This window comes from Apostichopus japonicus, chromosome 21 (genome assembly GCF_037975245.1).
Source record: "Apostichopus japonicus isolate 1M-3 chromosome 21, ASM3797524v1, whole genome shotgun sequence".
Lineage (NCBI taxonomy): Eukaryota > Metazoa > Echinodermata > Holothuroidea > Aspidochirotida > Stichopodidae > Apostichopus > Apostichopus japonicus.
The window spans coordinates 1046072-1067168 of record NC_092581.1 but is presented as its reverse complement, the minus strand read 5'-3'; the positions used below and the strand labels follow the sequence as shown (position 1 = coordinate 1067168).

At 36.8% G+C, this 21097-nt stretch overlaps 1 protein-coding gene across 1 annotated transcript in view; it reads left to right on the top strand.

Annotated features, from left to right (window-relative positions):
- Positions 1-20531, top strand: part of LOC139963081 (testis-expressed protein 11-like) — a 36825-nt gene extending 16294 nt beyond the window's left edge. The window contains exons 15-18 of the mRNA XM_071963584.1: positions 14068-14194; positions 15070-15140; positions 17747-17840; positions 19207-20531. Of these exons, the coding sequence (XP_071819685.1) occupies positions 14068-14194; positions 15070-15140; positions 17747-17840; positions 19207-19281 (367 nt within the window). The 3' untranslated portion in view covers positions 19282-20531. The remainder of the gene's footprint in view (positions 1-14067; positions 14195-15069; positions 15141-17746; positions 17841-19206) is intronic.
- The last annotated feature ends 566 nt before the right edge of the window (positions 20532-21097 follow it).

Sequence of the window (21097 nt, the reverse complement as noted above, 5' to 3'; positions counted from 1 at the left end):
TCCATTGAGTTGGATTGGGTTAAACCTTAACCCTTTGTGGTCCATTGATATCGCAAAAGTCACCAAAAAGTGTTTGAAAAAATTCAGATTTTTGTTCGACTGAATTGTAAATTATCTGTAAAATGACAGAAAGTAACAGAAGACAACTTTCTGTTCATTTATTCATTTGATCATTTCTGGTTTGATGAAACTGCTGACCTAAACAAATGTTAGGGTTCATCATTAATGCATGACATCATCCATTCAAAGTTAAGATTAAACGTTTAAGATACGCCATAAAATGTGAGCCTAAGGATGCTTTGTCGATTTCCAAAACTTTTTTTCCGTTCGGTACTTTTTTTTCCCATACACATGATTTTTATGCATGTACATAACATGAGCAAGTTGTGTATTTAAACCTGACCTAATTTGTTATCTGGAAGATACATTTAGAGTTAAGTTGATTTCATGCGTTATAATCACAAGATAATCGTTCAAACTGCCGATATGAAACTTAATGGAAGAGGAAGGAAGTCATTGGGCAGCAGGTATGTTGATCGATCGGTCTCGTATTGAGTAACACAGAATAATAAGCCACGCAGATAAACAAGTTTACATAACATTTTTACCATTAAAGAATCATTGCCGGCCAGGGGAAATTGCTCAATCCAATCCCCGAACATTGCTAAATATACACATTTAGAGACTGTCTCTGTGGTTAGAATGACATATTTAATTTGCCCTCTTATGGAAATGGTTTAGGTGATGGGTGTACAGTGGTGGTGATCGAGACTAAACAATAATGTAAAATTCTTCATGAGGGTCAAGCGTGCCTATAGAATAAACAGTCCTCAAATTCACATGAGCATTAATAATTTGTTTCTTGATAGCATAGGCCTTAAACCACATTTAAGAACCCAAGTGCGATTATTAATATTAAGTCTGCGAGGAGGATTATCAATTAAGAACAAGACGCGTTCACATTTAAGAACGAGTGAGTTTTGTATAACGTACGTATTAATATACTGCGCAGACGTGAAAAGGTCATATCAGCTGTTTACAATTCCCTCTGGTTTGCCGTTGGTACGTACTACTCCGTACACCACTGCGCCTGAACGTTCAACCATTGCACATAAACAGTATACTGTATTCAAACCAATCCGTACCACTATATACCAATACACGTTAACCCAGATCTGTCCCGTAGGCCTAAGTGCAAGTTCAAAAATACCCGCCAAATTGCAACTGGATAGAGCGAATATTGTATAACTTAACCGGAAATCTGGGGTCACCATAAGTCCGCGACTGTTCACATCACATTTATTAAGAACTGAAGAGGGATTGAAGAAACCTTGAAAGGAGGATTATTCTTAAGAACGCACCAGACTTGAAGTATGACTACGCGAGCGTTCACACAAGAATTAATCGCCCTTGCAGGCTTGAAGTATGTGAGCGTTCTTAAGTGTGAACAAGGCCATAAACTACCACAAGCACTGCATTAGGACTCATCCTTGAGCGCTTCGAATTAATTGACCAGCCACCATATGATTGTAAACACAAGTGCTCTAATGGCCGGCACTACATTCCTGTGTGGAGACAAATTTGGCTTGACCACTGAAATAGTACACTGTGGGTTTAATCATGAATTTCTGCAGCGGACCATTCAGTAGTAACACTGTTAATACTGTACGCCTGCCGCAGACTGGCCGACTGATCTCGGGTTACAGACGTCTGTAGAAAGAACACCAACTTTAATTGGGCATTTGGGTTGGATTCACTGGCTTACCACTATTTCTGTTTTATTTCAGTATTTCCAAAGTAATTAATCATTTACCTATCAAGGGGTATTTTACCAATCGAGGGGCATTTTACCTATCAAGGGGTATTTTTAATTACATTGCAATCTGAATTTGATGCTAATATCTGGTTGTCCCAAGACAACCATCCCATGCTAAATTTTTTTTTTAGAGAAGTTGAATAGTTAAAATTGTTTTGCTGAACCGATTCGTTTTATTGTATTGTGGAAACGACCGGAATAATTAAGCTATAAAACTAACAGTTTCAATTTGATTTGTATCTGTGTGAACTTTCTAATGCATGGCTATAATACTCTGGGGGAGTGACAAGATCAACCCAGTTATTTCATTTTTTTATTTGCCATAAATTTTTGGCAGGATGTGGGGAGTTGATGATACTGATTAACCTAGAATTGGTTTACAACCTTCTTCAGACATCAATAATATTAGTGTAAATAGTTGTTGAACACTCTTAATCACGTATAGTACTGTCTATGTCCTATAAATAAGATTCAGAATTAGGCCATATTGCGGAAATCCTCGAACCCATCACACTTGTAGCTTCTTGTACTTCAGTGATATACCTAAAATGAAGAGCAAATAATAGAACGAGCTGTTAACCCCCGATGCTGTGAAAGATCAATGACCTACATTGCCTAAGGATTTCAGCTGGTTAAAATTAGTATACAGTATCATTGTGCTCATCTGTGGTATACACTTTATAAGATCTTGAACTGGATCAAAAATTAAAAAGAATATTATTCTAGTGTAAGAAACCATTTTGTAATTCATCAATTTTGGGAATTGCAAGTAACACAAGACACAAGAATAAAGGAGACATGCATAGTCATGTAAGCTTAGTAAATTTTGTTTCATAGCCAAAGATATCCATCGTGGGATGATGGGACATATAGGACTGATCATAAGGCTGATCATTCAAAGGAACAGTAACCTAGGGAGACACTTTTGTCTAGCTAATATAAATCATTAAGAATCTGGAAAATTTCGAGAAATTCAGCCAGGAAAGAGATGAAGAAATTCTTCAATCTGCTGCCGAAAAATGGAATATCAAATTTTTAATTTATTTTATTTTATAGTGTAAGTAAGCTGATAATTAAAAGCAAAAAGTAGGATTATTTCAATGAAGCAAGTTTTGCGATAAAGTGATGAAAATGGATTAAAAGCAGGACCGTTAAAAATATATCAGTTCTCTGGATATTAGTTTGTTTTTTTCTTAAAATTAGTTTGGAGAAAAAGTGCAATAATGGGCGCAACATTTTGGATATAATGTATAGCCTTTGTTAAAACACTATGCAATTTTTTTGTCTGCAGAGTTTAATATTCCCCCCTCTACCCCCCCCCCCACCCTCCAAAAAAAATAATATGTTTCATTACTTGATATTGTATAATTCCATGATAGCTATTCATTAAATTTACTCATGGCAAGCTTCAATATATGAAGACACGAAAATGCCTGCCAGTTCGTGAAGACAATTGGCTGTGTGTCAAGAAGGTTTTGACATACTTCATATTTACGTAACTGTTTCTGGAATTTACAGGTGCCTGTTAAAGTGGTTGGCTTGCCCTGTACGTGTTACTGGTCAATACTTCTCTTCGATACCAATCATGAGGAGTCCATCTGTTTAATTTAATTCAATGCCAGATTTAGTTATCTTTTGGGTTATTTATTCTGGTCAGCAATAGCCTTCAAGTTCAAGGTTTGTACAGCTGCCTTTGTCATCAACAAGCCCAGCTAATCTGTGACATATTTTATCGGTGACTGGGTACGAGACTGTCATTTAAGAGAATCGACTCACCGGCAAATCTTATCGGGACGTGTTTTATACATCGAAGATCTCGGATGCAAGCAGTCAGCTGGGTGATATTTGGATACTGTACCATGTGGGACATGGGGAAATAAATGATTGCATGCTCAATAGATTGCTTTGACATTAAAGATTCACAAAAAGGTGAATTTGAAGTCAGACTGCTGAAATAAAACAGCATTTGATTGATGGACATTTATGATGGGAGAGTATTGACCCTGTCCAGTGCATACATACACACACATATACCCATACATATATATATATATATATATATATTTATTTGTATATATATACTTATTTATTTATAGATCAATATTTATTTTATATGTATAAGACATAAATGTGTGGCAAGTGGTATGACAGCCGGTTTCATCCTTTTGGGACTCGTCAGGCGAAACCGGTCATGTAGTGGAGTTTTCTGGTGTGTTGATCTTTGTATTTATATATTAATATATATTGAGATCTGTATATTAAATTTTCAATTTATATGATAGATGATAGCTCATGCATCTTGCATCTTGCCAGAGTTGGTTAGGTGTACTATAGGTAGCCTAACATTACAGATCCTCATTAGTGTATAGGCTACTTTATAAATGGTTTTATAGTCTGGAATTTGTTGGAAAGTGTAGCACAAAAGTGTGAACCGTTCTGAACATTCATCTCATAGCGACATATGATATTCATAAGTCTGTACATTCATAAGTCATATAGTCTGTACAAAGCGGGTGCTTGGAAGTGTGACATGAAAAGGACCCTGCATAGAAGATTGTCCCCAAACAGGGAGAGTTACAATAGGGCAGTATATCACAGTGACGTACATCACTCTACATCTCTGATCAGTATGTTCCATATTCTAAATTCTCCATTTAACAATTACAGAAATAATTTCATAATTGTGTAATTCTTTGGACGAGTTAATATAACATATCCTTGCCTTCTTGTGAGTTTAATATAGATCCCATAGCAGTTAATCATCAAAATAAAGCATGATAATAGTTTTAAGGAAGTTTGGACTGGTAGTATCTGTTTCACTTGCGTCACTTCCAGGTTGCACCATATAACACACGTATTACATCATGTTTGCATTGTTGACCAAAACTTGCTTAATATATGAATTCTCAGAGAAGCTCGGACCTGTAAACCTTCCACACTAGTTTGGAATATCAGATCAGAGAATATCAGACTTGTGACTATTAAATTCTTTCATCTGGTTCACTATAAAATTTTGACTTAAATAAACACGGTTCAATATGGTTCGCTGAACATGATATTGTGACAGAACCATATGTGACCCGGAAGGGAGTGAGGTCGCCCTCTTTCAGACTTGTTTTGGGGCTTTCTTTTTTCATTTTGTGAGTGCATGTAAAAAGTTTTCCGTCAAACCTCACTTCAGGTAGTGTTGCCTTTTCAGGAATGTCACACCCTTAACTCGACAGATTTCTACCATTAATTCAAGTCTACTAAGAAGGAGACTATTAAAATAACCCTAAAGCCAGCTACTGATGTGTGGAAGGCCTTGCATGTATAGCAGTTGTGTAAAAAAAACCTAATATTTTCACCCTCCGGTATATCTCTGTCCGACAAATTTTAGCTTATTTCCAATATACTGTAATTCCAGCCCACGTACGCATCATGTATTTGTATTCAAATCACATTGCCAATGATAACTATGTCTCTATGATCACTTTGCCACGTTTAAGAGTCATTTTATTTGCATTTATTGCCTCATGCAGGAAAGAGTTCAATTTTTAATTGTGCTCTCAGTTCCTCAAACATAGGGCATTTGAAGACTGCCAAACATCCTGTTTATATCGCAATTGTATATATCTGCAAGTTTTTTCATAGTCTGTCTACCAAATGAATACCTTTATTTTGAGTTACAAGATCTGCAAGCAGTGGGTTATTAAAATTTGACTGTCCAATAATTAACAGCTGGTCAAGCACTGTAATTCCTGTTGAAATTAGTTTTAGTCCAGCTGCCAGGTATGGTGCAATTAGGTCCATAATGTTAACAAAGGAAGCAAAACAAAGAGAGATACAATAAATTTGTGGGATGCAGCTTCTACTAATATTTAATTATACTCTACTAATATTTAGATACTCTACTAATATGTAATATACAAAAAGAGATACAGTTAATTTGTAGGACGCAACCTCTACTAATATTTAAAAACGGCAGGTATTTATCCACACCTGTCATCAAAGGAAAAAGGAAAATAAATTTTTACTTCAATTGTTGTAACATCTGGTTTTTGAAACTGATATTGCGTACATCGTTAAATTACATGTTTGCACATGTTTTCATGTTATAGTCTTAAAAGCTGTGAAGATGTGTGGTACAGTTGGTGTTTGACACGAAATGAAAAAGTGAGAAAAAAAATGTCACTCTTTGCGAATTAAAGGTTGTTACAGATTCCTATGTCAACCAGTGCATTCTGGGGTTTCAAAACCGGAGGTACCTTGTGACAGTAGGGGTGATGACTGGTGTTATTCTTCACCAAATATACACACTTTGAATTTCATGAAAAACACTGGTTTCCAGTTGTGATATTTCTACATATATATCTTTTGTTCCCCATACATCTCTTAGATCTATTGAGGATTTGTAAATAACCAAGTGTATAGTTAAATAATTCATGTTTTGGTCGCTAAGCTACAACACTCCTCAAACTGTGGCTATAATGATATGCTCATTGCAAAGTTCAAATTTAAATATTCATAAAAATTTGAATTTGGTTCTTGTTGGTAACTGTAAGTGCTTTTGATATTTGGAGCTAATAAAAATATATATTTTGTATTCAGAACCTTGGATGGATATCTTATTAAAAAAAAAGAAGAGCCTCAAAGATTATTAATTAAATACACATTGCTTAATTGAAATTAAATTTTGTGAAATAATTCTCTGCATAAATTAAACTGAAGGTTAAAAACCTAAGCTTGCTGCACACTTATTGGATAGTGTGTCATGTAATTGCTACAGTATGAACTGTACAGTACTTGCTTTAATTCTGGATTTTCACTGCCAACTTACACCTCCAAAATGTCATTTCTAGGTACCTAGAAATATTTCAGGGCAAATATATGGGGTATCGTCTAGTTGTCCCTCGGACAACTCGGTCATACTTTCGGCTGTCCGAACAGCAAATTTGGTCATTCGAAAACAATTTTAGCCAAACAACAAAGAATGACAAATACATGTAAGCTGTAGAAGAGATGTGTAGGTTTGGTGAATAGAACACCAGCTTTGGGTAATGTACACTCCCACATTGGATGGATCAAAGGCCGGCGGCCTACTACTAGTTTCGTTTTCTATTGTATCTCCAAAGTGTTGGAAGTTGGCACCAATTTATCATTTTACCTTGTGTGGGTGTGTGGGGGAGGGGGGGCTTAGTTACAATGTAATCAGTATTTGATCTAAACAACTATAGTCATACACCTAGTTCACCTCCTAAGCTGATTTTTGTCATCCAAACACTGAGTAGTTTGGTCACCTAGGACAACTGGACGACCAGTAAAAACTTGCCCTGTACTTTGCAACATACTGTAATTGTTGTATGGGGTTGAAGAATATTATTTATTCCTGTTTAAATGTCAATTATGTAGTTCATATATATGCTGGACCAATGACTGAAAAAGTTAACTGTGGCTGAATCATCAATGGCCCTTTGCTTGTAAACGTAAAGGTTTCCTTTTTTTCTTTTCTTTTTTGTTATCTCAATACATTACATGTATAGAGATATTGTAACAGTAAGTGGGACTCTCTCTTCTCTTAAAAAATTTTCAGCGTCTTCATACAAAGTTCTTTTTTTCTGAAATTTCCAGAGCAAGCATATATCATATAGGCCAACAAAAGTTACTATTTTTTATTCCAGAATTGTATCTCATTCCATGACTTTTTCACCGATTTATGTCCAAATTTGGCCAAATCCCTCTGAAAAACCGTTGAACCAAGGCTTTTTTGCACACGCTACAAAACTTGTTTGTTTCCTTGTTTTTGATAATTAAGCCCCGCCTCCAAGTCTGGTTTGTAGCAGATTGGCAATGACTCAAGCCCCGCCTCCAAGTCTGGTTTGTAGCAGATTGGCAATGAGTCAAGCCCCGCCTCCAATTCTGGTTTGTAGCAGATTGGTTAGGACTCATGGCAGCTACATGTTAGATATACGAAAATGGCCACCCTCGCGACCAATTTTCTGTATTGTTGTGAGATATGCTGCTGGTACTGGGAGTGTATTGCACACTAATTTCATACACATTGTCGTACTACATTTAATTTATATTAGGACTTCGTCTGTTTATAGCTCCATGGTTTTAGTAATATCAATTTAAGGATTGTACTGTTGTTCAGGTAGTTTTTCAGAGCAAGAGTCATGATAAGTTTGTTTGATTGCCCATCAGGTATTTTTGTATAATTACGTATACACATTGTTGTGTTTACAAGTTTAGGCTAGGCCTACAGTAGTGCATCCTATATTAGACATTCATTTAGTAATGGCCACATCAGCATTGTACTGGTGGTGTTCAGGCAGTTTTGGGCCAGGGTGCAGTCAGTTTGTTCGATTGCCTTACAGTGTGTTTTAATTTTAACTTAAGTTTCCAACTTATATTTTAAGTGTGACTCCATAAATTTAAAATAATGTGAATGGTATAATACAACAACTATTAATTTGGAATAGAGTGTATATTGTGCATTTCTAGAATGAAGCATCATTATGAATTAACAGCTTGTTTGGTATATTTCTTTAACCCCCCCCCCCCCAAAAAAAAAAAAATTAAGAACAAAAATTATAATCTATCACATTTTATTTTCACTGGAGTATGTATAAAAGAGGAGCCAGCCATAGCATCACAACTTTTATAAGACTATAAAAATTGGATAAGGTTATGTTATATTTATAAGGATATGAGATGTATAACTATAAGGTTATAAGAAGTATGTTTAGCTTTCTTTTGAACCTGTGATGTTTGACATCAAATATTCAAAGAATTAAAAGAAAATACTAAAATGGAGAGGAACGGGGTGGCTATAAGGAGAGGAGGAGGCCACCCATCACTTTCAATTAAAAACTTGTAATCTACTTGCACATTATTTTTTCCAAGTCATAAATCCACGAAATCTTCATGTCAAAATTATTGAGAAGGAAAAACCTGGGTTGTTTTCATACTTGGAAGTGTACACAGTTTTGATGGTAGTCACCACTACAGTCTACAGTAACGTACAGTAGGTCGATAGGCCTAGCTTTCTCAAGGTGGGCATCAAGAATATGGTCGAGTTGTTCGCCTCTTCGTATTTGACTGTTGTCATTGACGTCAAACTATATGATCAAAAATATTATATATATTGATATTGATAATTGTAGAGACAGAGCAAAGATATGAAACTAGGAATCGAAATTAGAACTTCCAGTATTGAGATACTGCATCATTGATGCTCTTGTATATGATTCACCCCGCAATGGAGCAATCAAAATTATACATGTTTCTTCTTCTGTAGTTTTTCATAGTGGGGTGGAGTGGGGGGGGACGGGGGACGGGTTGGTTAGGTTGTTGTTTTTGTTTTGAATGCCTGTCAAAAAAATTTGCCTTCAGAGAAGATCACATAAACAGAAGTGAGTATTTGAGTGGATTTGAGCTCTATAACCAAAATGTATGTGTAAAGTTGACACTGGTGCAGTTTGATCAGTTCAACTGAAACCATGCTCTCTACTTGTATGGCAGTGAGTTATCAAATATTGACCTATTATAGGGCAGGAAATGTAAACCCTTCCAAGATAAATGCTAGCACTGGAAATGTTCCCCAAATAGGAAACCATCCAAGTCATATTTGATGAATTTTCGGATACGATTATATGCAAGGTGGAAGGTGGTACTTCAGACGATGAATGGGTCAGTTATTGTACAAACAGAACCTGGGCGACAGGACAGTTATTGTTTTGGTTTGGTTGCCGTGGTTTTTGTTAGACCGCCTAGCAAGATGACTTCCTATATGCATGAGATCTTACGAGAGATATGATGCGAGATGTGTGGACAGCTGAATTAGTTGGCCTAGCTGTAACTATAGAAGAGTTGTTGGAGGGCAATACTTGTTGGAAAGTTTAAAAGGCTAAAGGTGCATTAAGGCAGTTGGTGACATGATTGAGTCTGTACACCAAAGACTGTTTGGACAGTAAGTAGAGTAGTTAGACGGATTGCCAGATCACAAGATATTATGCATGCATGGGCACACCATCAAAGACAGAGTGCTCACACTTAAGGGATATACACTACAGTATGTTAGACAACGGATTGCCAGATCACAAGATATTATGCATACATGGGCACCATCAAAGACGTTGTGCTCATATTGAAGGGATATACACTACAGTATGTTAGACACGAATTGCCAGATCACAAGATATTATGCATGCATGGGCACACCATCAAAGACATTGTGCTCACATTGAAGGGATATACACTACAGTATGTTAGACAACGGATCATTGCCAGATCACAAGATATTATGCATACATGGGCACCATCAAAGACATTGTACTCATATTGAAGGGATATACACTACAGTATGTTAGACAACGGATTGCCAGATCACAAGATATTATGCATGCATGGGTACACCATCAAAGACTGAGTGCTCACACTTAAGGGATATACACTACAGTATGTTAGACAAGGGATTGCCAAGATCACAAGATATTATGCATGCATGTCCACACCATCAAAGACATTGTGCTCACATTGAAGGGATATACACTACAGTATGTTAGACAACGGATTGCCAGATCACAAGATATTATGTATGCATGGCCACACCATCAAAGAGAGTTCTCAGATTGAAGGGATATACTGTACAATACAGTATGTTAGACAACGGATTGCCAGATCACAAGATATTATGCATGCATGGCCACACCATCAAAGACAGAGTGCTCACATATAAGGGATATACACTACAGTATGTTAGACAAGGGATTGCCAAGATCACAAGATATTATGCATGCATGGGTACACCATCAAAGACATTGTACTCATATTGAAGGGATATACACTACAGTATGTTAGACACGAATTGCCAGATCACAAGATATTATGCATGCATGGGCACACCATCAAAGACATTGTGCTCACATTGAAGGGATATACACTACAGTATGTTAGACAACGGATCATTGCCAGATCACAAGATATTATGCATGCATGGGCACCATCAAAGACATTGTACTCATATTGAAGGGATATACACTACAGTATGTTAGACAACGGATCATTGCCAGATCACAAGATATTATGCATGCATGGGTACACCATCAAAGACTGAGTGCTCACACTTAAGGGATATACACTACAGTATGTTAGACAAGGGATTGCCAAGATCACAAGATATTATGCATGCATGTCCACACCATCAAAGACATTGTGCTCACATTGAAGGGATATACACTACAGTATGTTAGACAACGGATTGCCAGATCACAAGATATTATGTATGCATGGCCACACCATCAAAGAGAGTTCTCAGATTGAAGGGATATACTGTACAATACAGTATGTTAGACAACGGATTGCCAGATCACAAGATATTATGCATGCATGGCCACACCATCAAAGACAGAGTGCTCACATATAAGGGATATACACTACAGTATGTTAGACAAGGGATTGCCAAGATCACAAGATATTATGCATGCATGGGTACACCATCAAAGACATTGTGCTCATATTGAAGGGATATACACTACAGTATGTTAGACAACGGATTGCCAGATCACAAGATATTATGCATGCATGGGTACACCATCAAAGACATTGTGCTCACACTTAAGGGATATACACTACAGTATGTTAGACAACGGATCATTGCCAGATCACAAGATATTATGCATGCATGGGCACCATCAAAGATTGAGTGCTCACACTTAAGGGATATACACTAGAGTATGTTAGACAACGGATTGCCAGATCACAAGATATTATGCATGCATGGGCACCATCAAAGACAGAATGCTCACACTTAAGGGATATACACAGGTGGAAGACAATATGTAACTCTAAATATCTTAAGTAGGCTATGAAGGAAAAGTCTGCACTGTTAACTGTTGAAAATTCCATTACAATATCTTAGTTGTTCCTATAGCTTGAACTGTGGTGGATTGAATGTAACCTAATTGGCATGGACTACCAGCTAGCTAGTTCTCCTTTACTTCAGGAAGTTGGTCACATGGTATCTAGTGCTTTGTGACAACAACAAACGAGGCCAGCGCTCTTCAAGTTAGCGTTGCAATTTTCCTGCCAAAGACTGGATGTCTTCTTAGTGACTGGAAAACTTTGTCATAGAAAAGTGAACTTACTGTACATGTAGAATGCACCTACTAAATATAAAACAAGTGGTTGATGATGAGAATATTGTGCATATCTCAAGATGATATTTAGTTGTTCTTAAGTTTCTTTGTTATGCTCTGCAGTAGTAAGTATTTTCTCAATAAAAGAAAACTTTATAGTTAACAAAACCTCAAACAAAGGTTTGTTCCAATTCCATCCATCGTCATAGTGTTTGTATCGTACCAAACTAAAGAATTAAACATGATTTGTTTTAATATTCTATCGCAAATTTTGTAATCAGTGAGAGATCTTTTGTTTCAAAAATATTTTCCTTTAGAAATAGAAGTACTTTAAAAAAACCTTTGTCCTATAGAATCTTTGACCTTTGATGGTTCTTTTTGTCCCTTTTGACATTTACATAACATGTGTGAAACTTGAACAGTATGATAGGAAGGGGTGATGGTGGAGCAATTAATCAAAACTGGTTTCCTTAAGATTGGTGCATAGCAGGAAGTCATGATCATCTTTGTCACAAAGAGACCTGATCATTATTATGTTACTTTCCTTCTTTATGGTTACATCGCGGAAGAGTTCATTGGCGGTCTTCCAAAGCACAACATTTAGCCACCTGCGTAGCCAGTCGACTCACTAGTCTACACACGCAGGTTGTCTCAACTCTATGCAATGCCAGGTTATTGTGACTTGAAGCTTGATGCAGGTGCTTCAGATGACCCACAAGTCCAGATGAATGAGGGCGCCACAGAAGGTTGGAGGGCAGAATTTAAAGTTGACCAATCAGTTCACCTAGTCGTCTAGCTACTCTGTTAAGACATGAACGAATGGCAAATTGAAAGAAAGCTTAATTTATTACCCTTTTGGGTAACACACAGAAAATTAAGCAATCACAAAATTATTTTAAATTAAATCTTTTGTATCATTATGAGCTCTCAAACCATCTAGATTTAGCTTCTTTATCGTTTTTTCCTGAAGAAGTAAAGGTCTGCAAAACTGTTTCAAGAAAAGAAACATTACTTAATCTTTGTTAACATTTATGGTAATCTAGTAAAACGAAAGGCTTCTTTATAGGAGTGTTCCTGTGTGGCATTGTTTCTTCTTTGCATTACCTGCAATTGAAATTCTATTAAGGGTATATATGTCCTTTGTTTTTCTGTTTGTGTGTATTTGGGTCTTGTTTTGGGTCTTTCTTCTTTTTGTTTGGCCTTTTCTGCTTATTTATATTTTGTAAGTGAAGTCTCATCCTTCCTTGCATGCCATGTGGGATATAATGACTTTGAAATAAAAAAGAATGTTTTTTTTTTTGTCTTCTTAAGCACACCTGTTCAGGAACTGGAACAAAAGACTTGTCAAACAAATATAATGTAGATAAGGATCAGGATGTAATTAATAGCAGAGAATATCACTTGCCATGCACCTGTATTCAGAGATGTTGTGGTGTTATCTCTAGCAACAAATGTTATATATATATATATATATGTAAAGAAATAAAGAAAATCAATGATTCATACCAGTATATAATGAGATGCTTTATAAAACAAAATGGCAGCAATTCAAATTTTACTACTCCAAGTTGAGCACAGAAAGGCAATTGAGTGTTAAGAGTAAGTCCTGCACCCATTCTGATCTTACAATAACACATTCCTATAATAAACAAGTTAGTTATGGTGGTTTAGTTTATGTCCATTTTGACAGTGGCTCTTGTGGGGGGAGGGGGGTGTGTGGGGGTTTGGGGATGGGTTGATTTATCAGTATAGATTGTATGAATTAATTATGATCATGGATAGTCTTGTGTCTACTTTGCTGGTTGTTTAGGGGATTTATTGGTCAATAAAATCCCTATCATATACAAGTTAATTAACATACTCCCAATTAATCATACAGGTCATGGGAGATCATGGGTTAGGTTTAGGTGGCTAATTAACGTGCTGCATCTCTATTATGTACAGGTGGATAAGTCGGTATGGAATTATCCATCCCATTTGATATGTGTATATCTCTTTTCTACAGCTTGAATTTTAATAGTATAATTTGTAAAACTGTAAAACCTTAACTGTAGCTGAACAGTCATGCATACAATTTTGACATGTTTATTGATTTTTACCACATCCTATTTTCTCTTTTATATATTTTTACAGTAAAATACTACACAGCTTGATCCAACTTTCTCTGGGAGATGGGAATTGTAATGACACAGAGAAGATGGAGGAGGCTTGGCACCACTTTAGTGATGCCCTGAGTCTCATCCACAACAGCACAGAGCAGGTAACAGTCGTACCTATGGTTAACACAACATACGTCCGGAGTTACCCGGACATGTCGGGAGTCGATACCCGGACATGTCCTCCTTTCCTGTCTAACCTGGGCATCCCGGGTGATTTACAAATTTGAGAATTGTCTGCTTATTTATCCTACTTTCACTACAATGATATAAATGCTGTGACATAAAAAAAACTGACTACGAAGTTAAAACAGCAAAAACATTTATGGCTAGAAGGGGATTCGAACCAATGGCCCAGTTTCATTCAATACAACCCAGAGAGCTGCAGGGTTGGGATATCATAGAGAAATTCAGATTTATACATATAATTATATAAAGACAATGATTAGTGAAAAACTGACTGGGATATTTGAAGTATTATGGATAGCAAAGAAATAAAAGAAACTGGGGACATGATCCCTAGGTACACAGTATGCAAGTTACTGTGACTTCTGACTGCACACCTTCAGTGAAGAAATTTCTTATATAGGGGTCACCACCAACTATATAAGGACTGGATAGCTCAATTGGTAATGCACAGGACTTTAACCCAAAGGTCACTTGTTCAAATCCAGTTCAAGCTGTTTATTTAGTTGCTCTTTTCCGTTGTCTAAAATTTCTGTTTTCCATCATTCATTTACTTATAAAAAAAAGAAGAAAAACTTACTAGACGGTAATATGCTGCTCCAACTTGAACATAGGCAGTTGGTAAGAATAATCCCCCTCCCCCTCCTTCCCCAGGCCTCCTCCCTCCCTCCCAATTTTCCTTCGCACCCCAATGAAGGAAAACAAGTTCTGTTACATGTTTTTCATCAATCCCTTGTTAATTTGTTTAAAAAAATTAAACTCTTTTTTTTTTCCCCCCGTCTTCCCTCAATAGTTGGATTACCCGGAAATTGAAATTCTCTGGTTGATGACAAAATCTTGGAATACCGGTATTTATGCTTACGGGTGGGTGTGTGTTGCAATAGCTTATTCTCTACAATGTATATATTCTTGAGGTTGTGTATGGTACGTGTCCTGCCCTATAAACAACAGGCTTCCATAGCTATAAGTGCAAGGTTAGCATATTTGGTCGGGTCTTATCAGCTGAAAATGAAACCACATACAATCCCACATCTTTTTCTCACACAACCAAGTCATGACCTGGCTTACATATTCTTGCATGTGATTGCGTCTACATGGTGCAATTATAATTGCCCGATTTGCAATTCCGTACCAAAATAAATTTCACACAGTTGTTTAGTTTCGATACATCTTTGTTACAACACTTCCTGAAGTTTCTAAAACAATGAAAGTGATATTGCTTAATAATAATAATAATAAATGAACTTATAAAGCGCTAAAATCTACGAAGTATTCAATAGCGCTGTACAACCCTAATAGAACGCCAACTTGAAAAAATGAGTCTTCTTTGAACTAACTGAGAGTGGAGAACTCCGCACAGATATAGGCAGACCATTCCAGAGCTTAGAAAAATTTTGTCAAAGTGAATACATTTACAGTAATGTTACAGCAAAATAGGATACCTATTATTTATTTCATTAAGGAATATAATATGCAGTCTTGATGGTGTTTGTATGCGCGCTTAATATTATTTTCTTTGGGGAGGGGGCCGGGCTTGTTTTCGTTTTTAAATTGTTCACTTCATTCCAACTGAGCATTTGGAATGAAAGTGAACAATTAAACATTTTGCAGAAAAATGTTGAGTTGACGAGATACGATAAGTTGTCAGTTAAACATTTTGCAGAAAATTTTTCAATTGCTCAGTTGGAATGAAGTGAACAATTGAACATTTTGCAGAAAAATGTTGAATTGACGAGATACGATAAGTTGTCAAATAAACATTTGCAGAAAATTTTTCAATTGCTCAGATGGAATGAAGTGAACAGTTGAACATTTTGCAGTTAAGTGTCCAATTGAAGAGATATGATAAGTTGTCAATTAAAAATTTTGCAGAAAAATGTCCAATTGCTCAGATATGATAAGTTGTCAATTGAACATTTTGCAGAAAATTGTTCCATTGCTCAGTTAAAGCAACTGAGCAATCCAACATTTTTCTGGTTTTTGATATCTTGTTATCTAAACAATTTACTGAAAAATGTCAAGTTATGGGGCAAAGTTTTTCTTATTTTGATGGCACTTTTAAGCTTCCATAGATTAGCATTGAGTGTTTTATTGTATTCCATAGAGATAATATATATCCTGAACTTACTTGAAGTTGGCGAACAGGGTCAACCCACCCAATAGCAAAATTACCGAATTGAAGCTGGCGAACGTTGTACAGTTGTTCTATTAGGCATTTTTTTAGAGTATTCAAAATCATACAAAGTTTTGTACAGTGGAGTATAAGGATCGTGAGATACAATTTCTCAAAGTTGCAAGGAAAACGTGGTAAATATGACTGATTAAAGGTCAATTTTATCGAAATTTTTAGGTCATTCACAATCACAAGAATATATGAATTGGCCTAGGTAAATTAGAGTGCGACAGTCGGAATTCCGACTGTCGCACTCAAATTTTCCAACCATCGTCAGTTTTACCAAGATTGGGGGGTGAGACACCCCCCATATGGTTTGTACGTTCTGCTATTATTATAGTCGTATAGTTTGAACAATGTACATAATGTTGCTGGCTCATTTCTACTTTTGTTATCAAGGCTTGTAAGAGAATGATGCACTGCTACATATGCTGTGTTCTAAAACCATTAAGCTGTTTATAAAAGCAAACTTTCTTGGTAAGAAGTGTTACCAATATTATGTTAAATTCCATAAGTTCATTGCAGGAAATGTCTTGAAAACAGACCTGTTATTAAAATGAGTACGTTCTGATTGCATTACCACTGGAACAGGTCGAATTTTTGTATTTTGTTTTTGGCAACAAGAGGCATTCCCAGAAAACTTGTTTTAGTAAAACAGATGAAAACAAAGACAGATTTCTTTTTTTAGTTGGTTTCCTGTTTGTTACTTCCGATAAAATGAAACCAAAACAGTTATAGGAGCCACAAAAAGTAAATTATAAACATCATTTGCTTCCTTGTTTCACAATCGGTTTTGTCTAAATTACATCTGTTGCTAACTGGGATACGAGTTCAAAGAAAGTTTAGAGGAACCGTGGTCTTGTCATATTGTTTTTGAGAGTTTTTTCTTTTTTTTGGGGGGGGGAGGGTGGGGGGGTATTTACGTTTACAATTCAAATGACATGTCAAAGGTTGATAAAGCCAAAAATGAAATATTTCATGTGTGATCTGCACTTGTAGAGCAAATATGGTTTATGAAAGGAAAACAAAGATTAGTTTAAAAGGTAAAACAAAGAATATTAGGAAAGAAAGCATAAAAGCTAGAGAGGAGAAGCAATAAAGTTGGTATAGCAAAGGAAAGCAATGGAGAACCTGCCACAGTTGAACAATATTAGTTGTAAAAAGGTGTTTATTTGAGTAAACGAAATATGCTGTAAGTATGAATTCATTGTAGGTTGTTATTGTACATGACCTTTGACACAGAACCTGGTTAAGTTAATTATAAGTATGATTAATGGGTAAATGTTTGGTTTCACAGGACTGGTAAACCACAGATAGCTATGAAATGGTCTTCCCTTAGCATGAAGTTCCTGAGCCAACTCAGAGATTTTAAACAGAGCTATGAACCAAAGGTAAGTATATAGGGAGGGGATACAGGGGAGGGGATATAGGGGAGGGGGGCACAGAGGAGGGGAAACAGGGTAGGGGATACATTGAAGGGTACACAGGGGAGGGGAAACAAGGAGGGGGATACAGGGTAGGGGATACATGGAAGGGGTACACAGAGAAGGGGATACAGGGAGGAGGATACAGGGAGGGGGATACAGGAGGGAGGGTACACAGGGGAGAGGATACAGGGAGGGGATACAGGGGAGGAGGATACAGGGGAGGAGGATAGATCATAGTTAACAGAGTCACACAGGACCAACAGGGTAGGGGATACAGGAGGGAGGGTATACAGGGGAGAGGATACAGGGAGGGATACAGGGGAGGGGGATACAGGGGAGGAGGATAGATTATAGTTAACAGAGTCACACAGGACCAACAGGGTAGGGGATACAGGAGGGAGGGTTTACAGGGGAGAGGATACAGGGAGGGGCATACAAGGGAGGGGGATAGATTATAGTTAACAGAGTCACATAGGACATGATGTAGTCATGGTTACTGCAGGACATGCACTCCCATCCTGTAGAGACAAACCGCAATGGGTAAAAAAAAAAAATTGGTAATGAGTGAATCGGACTCGATAATAATCAATTGACCCAAATAAACCAACAAAGTGGTGAGGGTGATCCTGGAAAAGCCAAAAGTGCAATAGAAGGTGATTTTATAGACCATACGTAGAGAACTAAGCTTTCGATTCATGATAAATTAATGGATCCAAAATTGCCAGATCCGATTAGAGAAAAACTTTTGTGGTTTTCAAGTGATTACAATGGATGATTAGCTTCATTAGCCATCATCAGTTTTGTGGTGACCATCAAATTTCTTATCTCACAAAAATTTACATTAATTGTGACTACTTTTGTCAGTTCTCAGATGTCTTCATCATTTCATTTTATTGTGAATAAATTCTCAAAGATACTAACACCGGCACAAAGTGGGAAAAATGTGTAACGAAAAAATTAGGACTGTTGACAAACTTGGTCATTATCAGCTCAGGAAATGGTACAATGCGAAAAGAATTTATAATGAGGTCAATATATGGCAGCTTGGGAAACTTAAAACCCCAAATTTAAATGAATTTTTTCATTAGAGAATTACTTCTATATGGATTTGAAGGCCTTGTATTTTGTGCTCAGAGTAACAACTTGATCTTTACTCTCAGTTTGAATGCTCTGGCAGAGGTAATAAAAGAAATCATTAATTGCCATTTGTTTTAATTTTGCTCTTTCTAGCATATTTGTGGCCAATATTGGTAACCATAATGGGATATTTACATAAGGCTGCTCCTTTTGTACATATGATTTATACTAATATAATCTCTCCTTCTAATAGATGCAAGCCATGTTTGAAGAGGTTTCCACCAAGCTATCAGATGAAGACACCATCGTTATTAAAAAGGAACCTTAGGATTAATACCCATAAGAACGCCCAAAGAAAAGAGTGGCAGCTTATGTACTGGAATCCAGTCACAGTACCAAGAAGATAGACCAACCATCGAAGCAAGGACACTGTTTGTCAATCTTAAACAAGCTTCTCTTATCATATTATTAGTAAAACTTGCTATTCCATTAGGTATACTTTAGTTAGTACACTGAGAATTGAAAGCCTGAAACATCCCTTCACCCTGTGTAGACATGGTATGTGTTAGGTAGGGACAACTAGTACCAACTCGCCTCACTTCCACCTTCCTACTTAATATCCCCCATCCCTCCTTTTGAATCCCCTAGTTCCCCCTCCAGGCAAGCTTTCTGTCTATGATATTGAAAATTTCAAGTCAATTCCCTCAGGAATCAGCATATGCTGCTAAGCATCATTTATGAGGTCAGGTACATGCAATGTTTTGATGATGGAAATGTCTCTCCCCCACCCCCACCCCCACCCCCCCCATTGTGATATCAATTAGCCTCATAATTTCTTCTTTTTTTTAATTTCATCCTTTGATGCCTTGAATTTGCAGTCTGAAAAGAGTTGCTTAAGTTTTTATCCAATGGAATGAGAGTTTGGTGAACTATTTGTCATTTTATTTTCTTTACAGTTGTTATCCTTTATGATGCTCCATCTTCTTATAGTTTGGTTGCTCTACATTTTATTTTTTGAGAGTTAAAATAAACTTGATGTGGGCTTTTAACATCTGGTTGTCATATCTTACAATTTCCATGTTTTGTTCAGTATTTGCTGTTGGTGAACCCTTGCAGCCCAGGATCAATTAGGTGGCCTTGAGAAATATGTGGGTGGCCTTGGAAAACATGGCATAAAGAGTAACGTATTTTACATTATAAGCAAGGGTAACTAACACAATGCTAAGAGGTGGTTTATTGGCATCCTTGTCGGCTGCAGGGGACCCTTTCCACAATCATCCTGCCCCCTGTGCGGCCTAACCCTTCACGAGCTAAGTCCAGCCCTGATTAACTCATGTGGAGGACCCATAAGGTGATATATAATTATGTTTCAAGCAAATACTTGAGTAGGATTGAAGGGACAGTAAGAACAGTCAGAAACGAAAATATAAGAAGGGAGATGTAACTTTGCCACAATTGAAAATCTGATTAAGGACCTGCTGAGAACAATGAAAGACCGGATAGAATTTATACTAGAAGACTAATATAACACTAACACATATGTATTCCTTCCATATTCAGGATTATTCTTACACTACTCACATGTACCGACCTCAGTTCATCTCCCCCCCCCCCCCCCCCCCCGCAAACAAAGTTTTGACCTGGATATTTCCAAAAGAATACCTAGGGATGTTTCCGAAAATCAAATGGTTTTCCAAAATGTTCTAAAGTTAAAAAAGCCCACATTTTTGGCATTCTAAACAAGTTCTTGGTTGTCAGCTTTGTGTTCCCTGACAACCTTCTTTGGCAAAAGTTCTATATTTGGTTTGATCATTATAAGAACAAAATATCAACAACTCGATACATGTCTGCTTCACTTGGTTTTACCGGGTTTTACGATTTTTACACTTGAGAATTGATGATCCCACCGTGATTGGACGGTGCAAATTCACCGTTAGTCTCACGGGAAAACCGTGAGAGTTACTTGGCATTTATGCTGTACTTTGCATATCGTGTGACGAGCTACATATTTGGGTAAGGAAAAAAATGATGCTGGGTGATTTGTGGAGTCGCAAATGTGAACTACACAGTTAAATTGTAAACTGCCATTTCTTAAAAGAAACCAAAACTTTAATTGCAACTAGTATTAGCCTATTTATATGTGT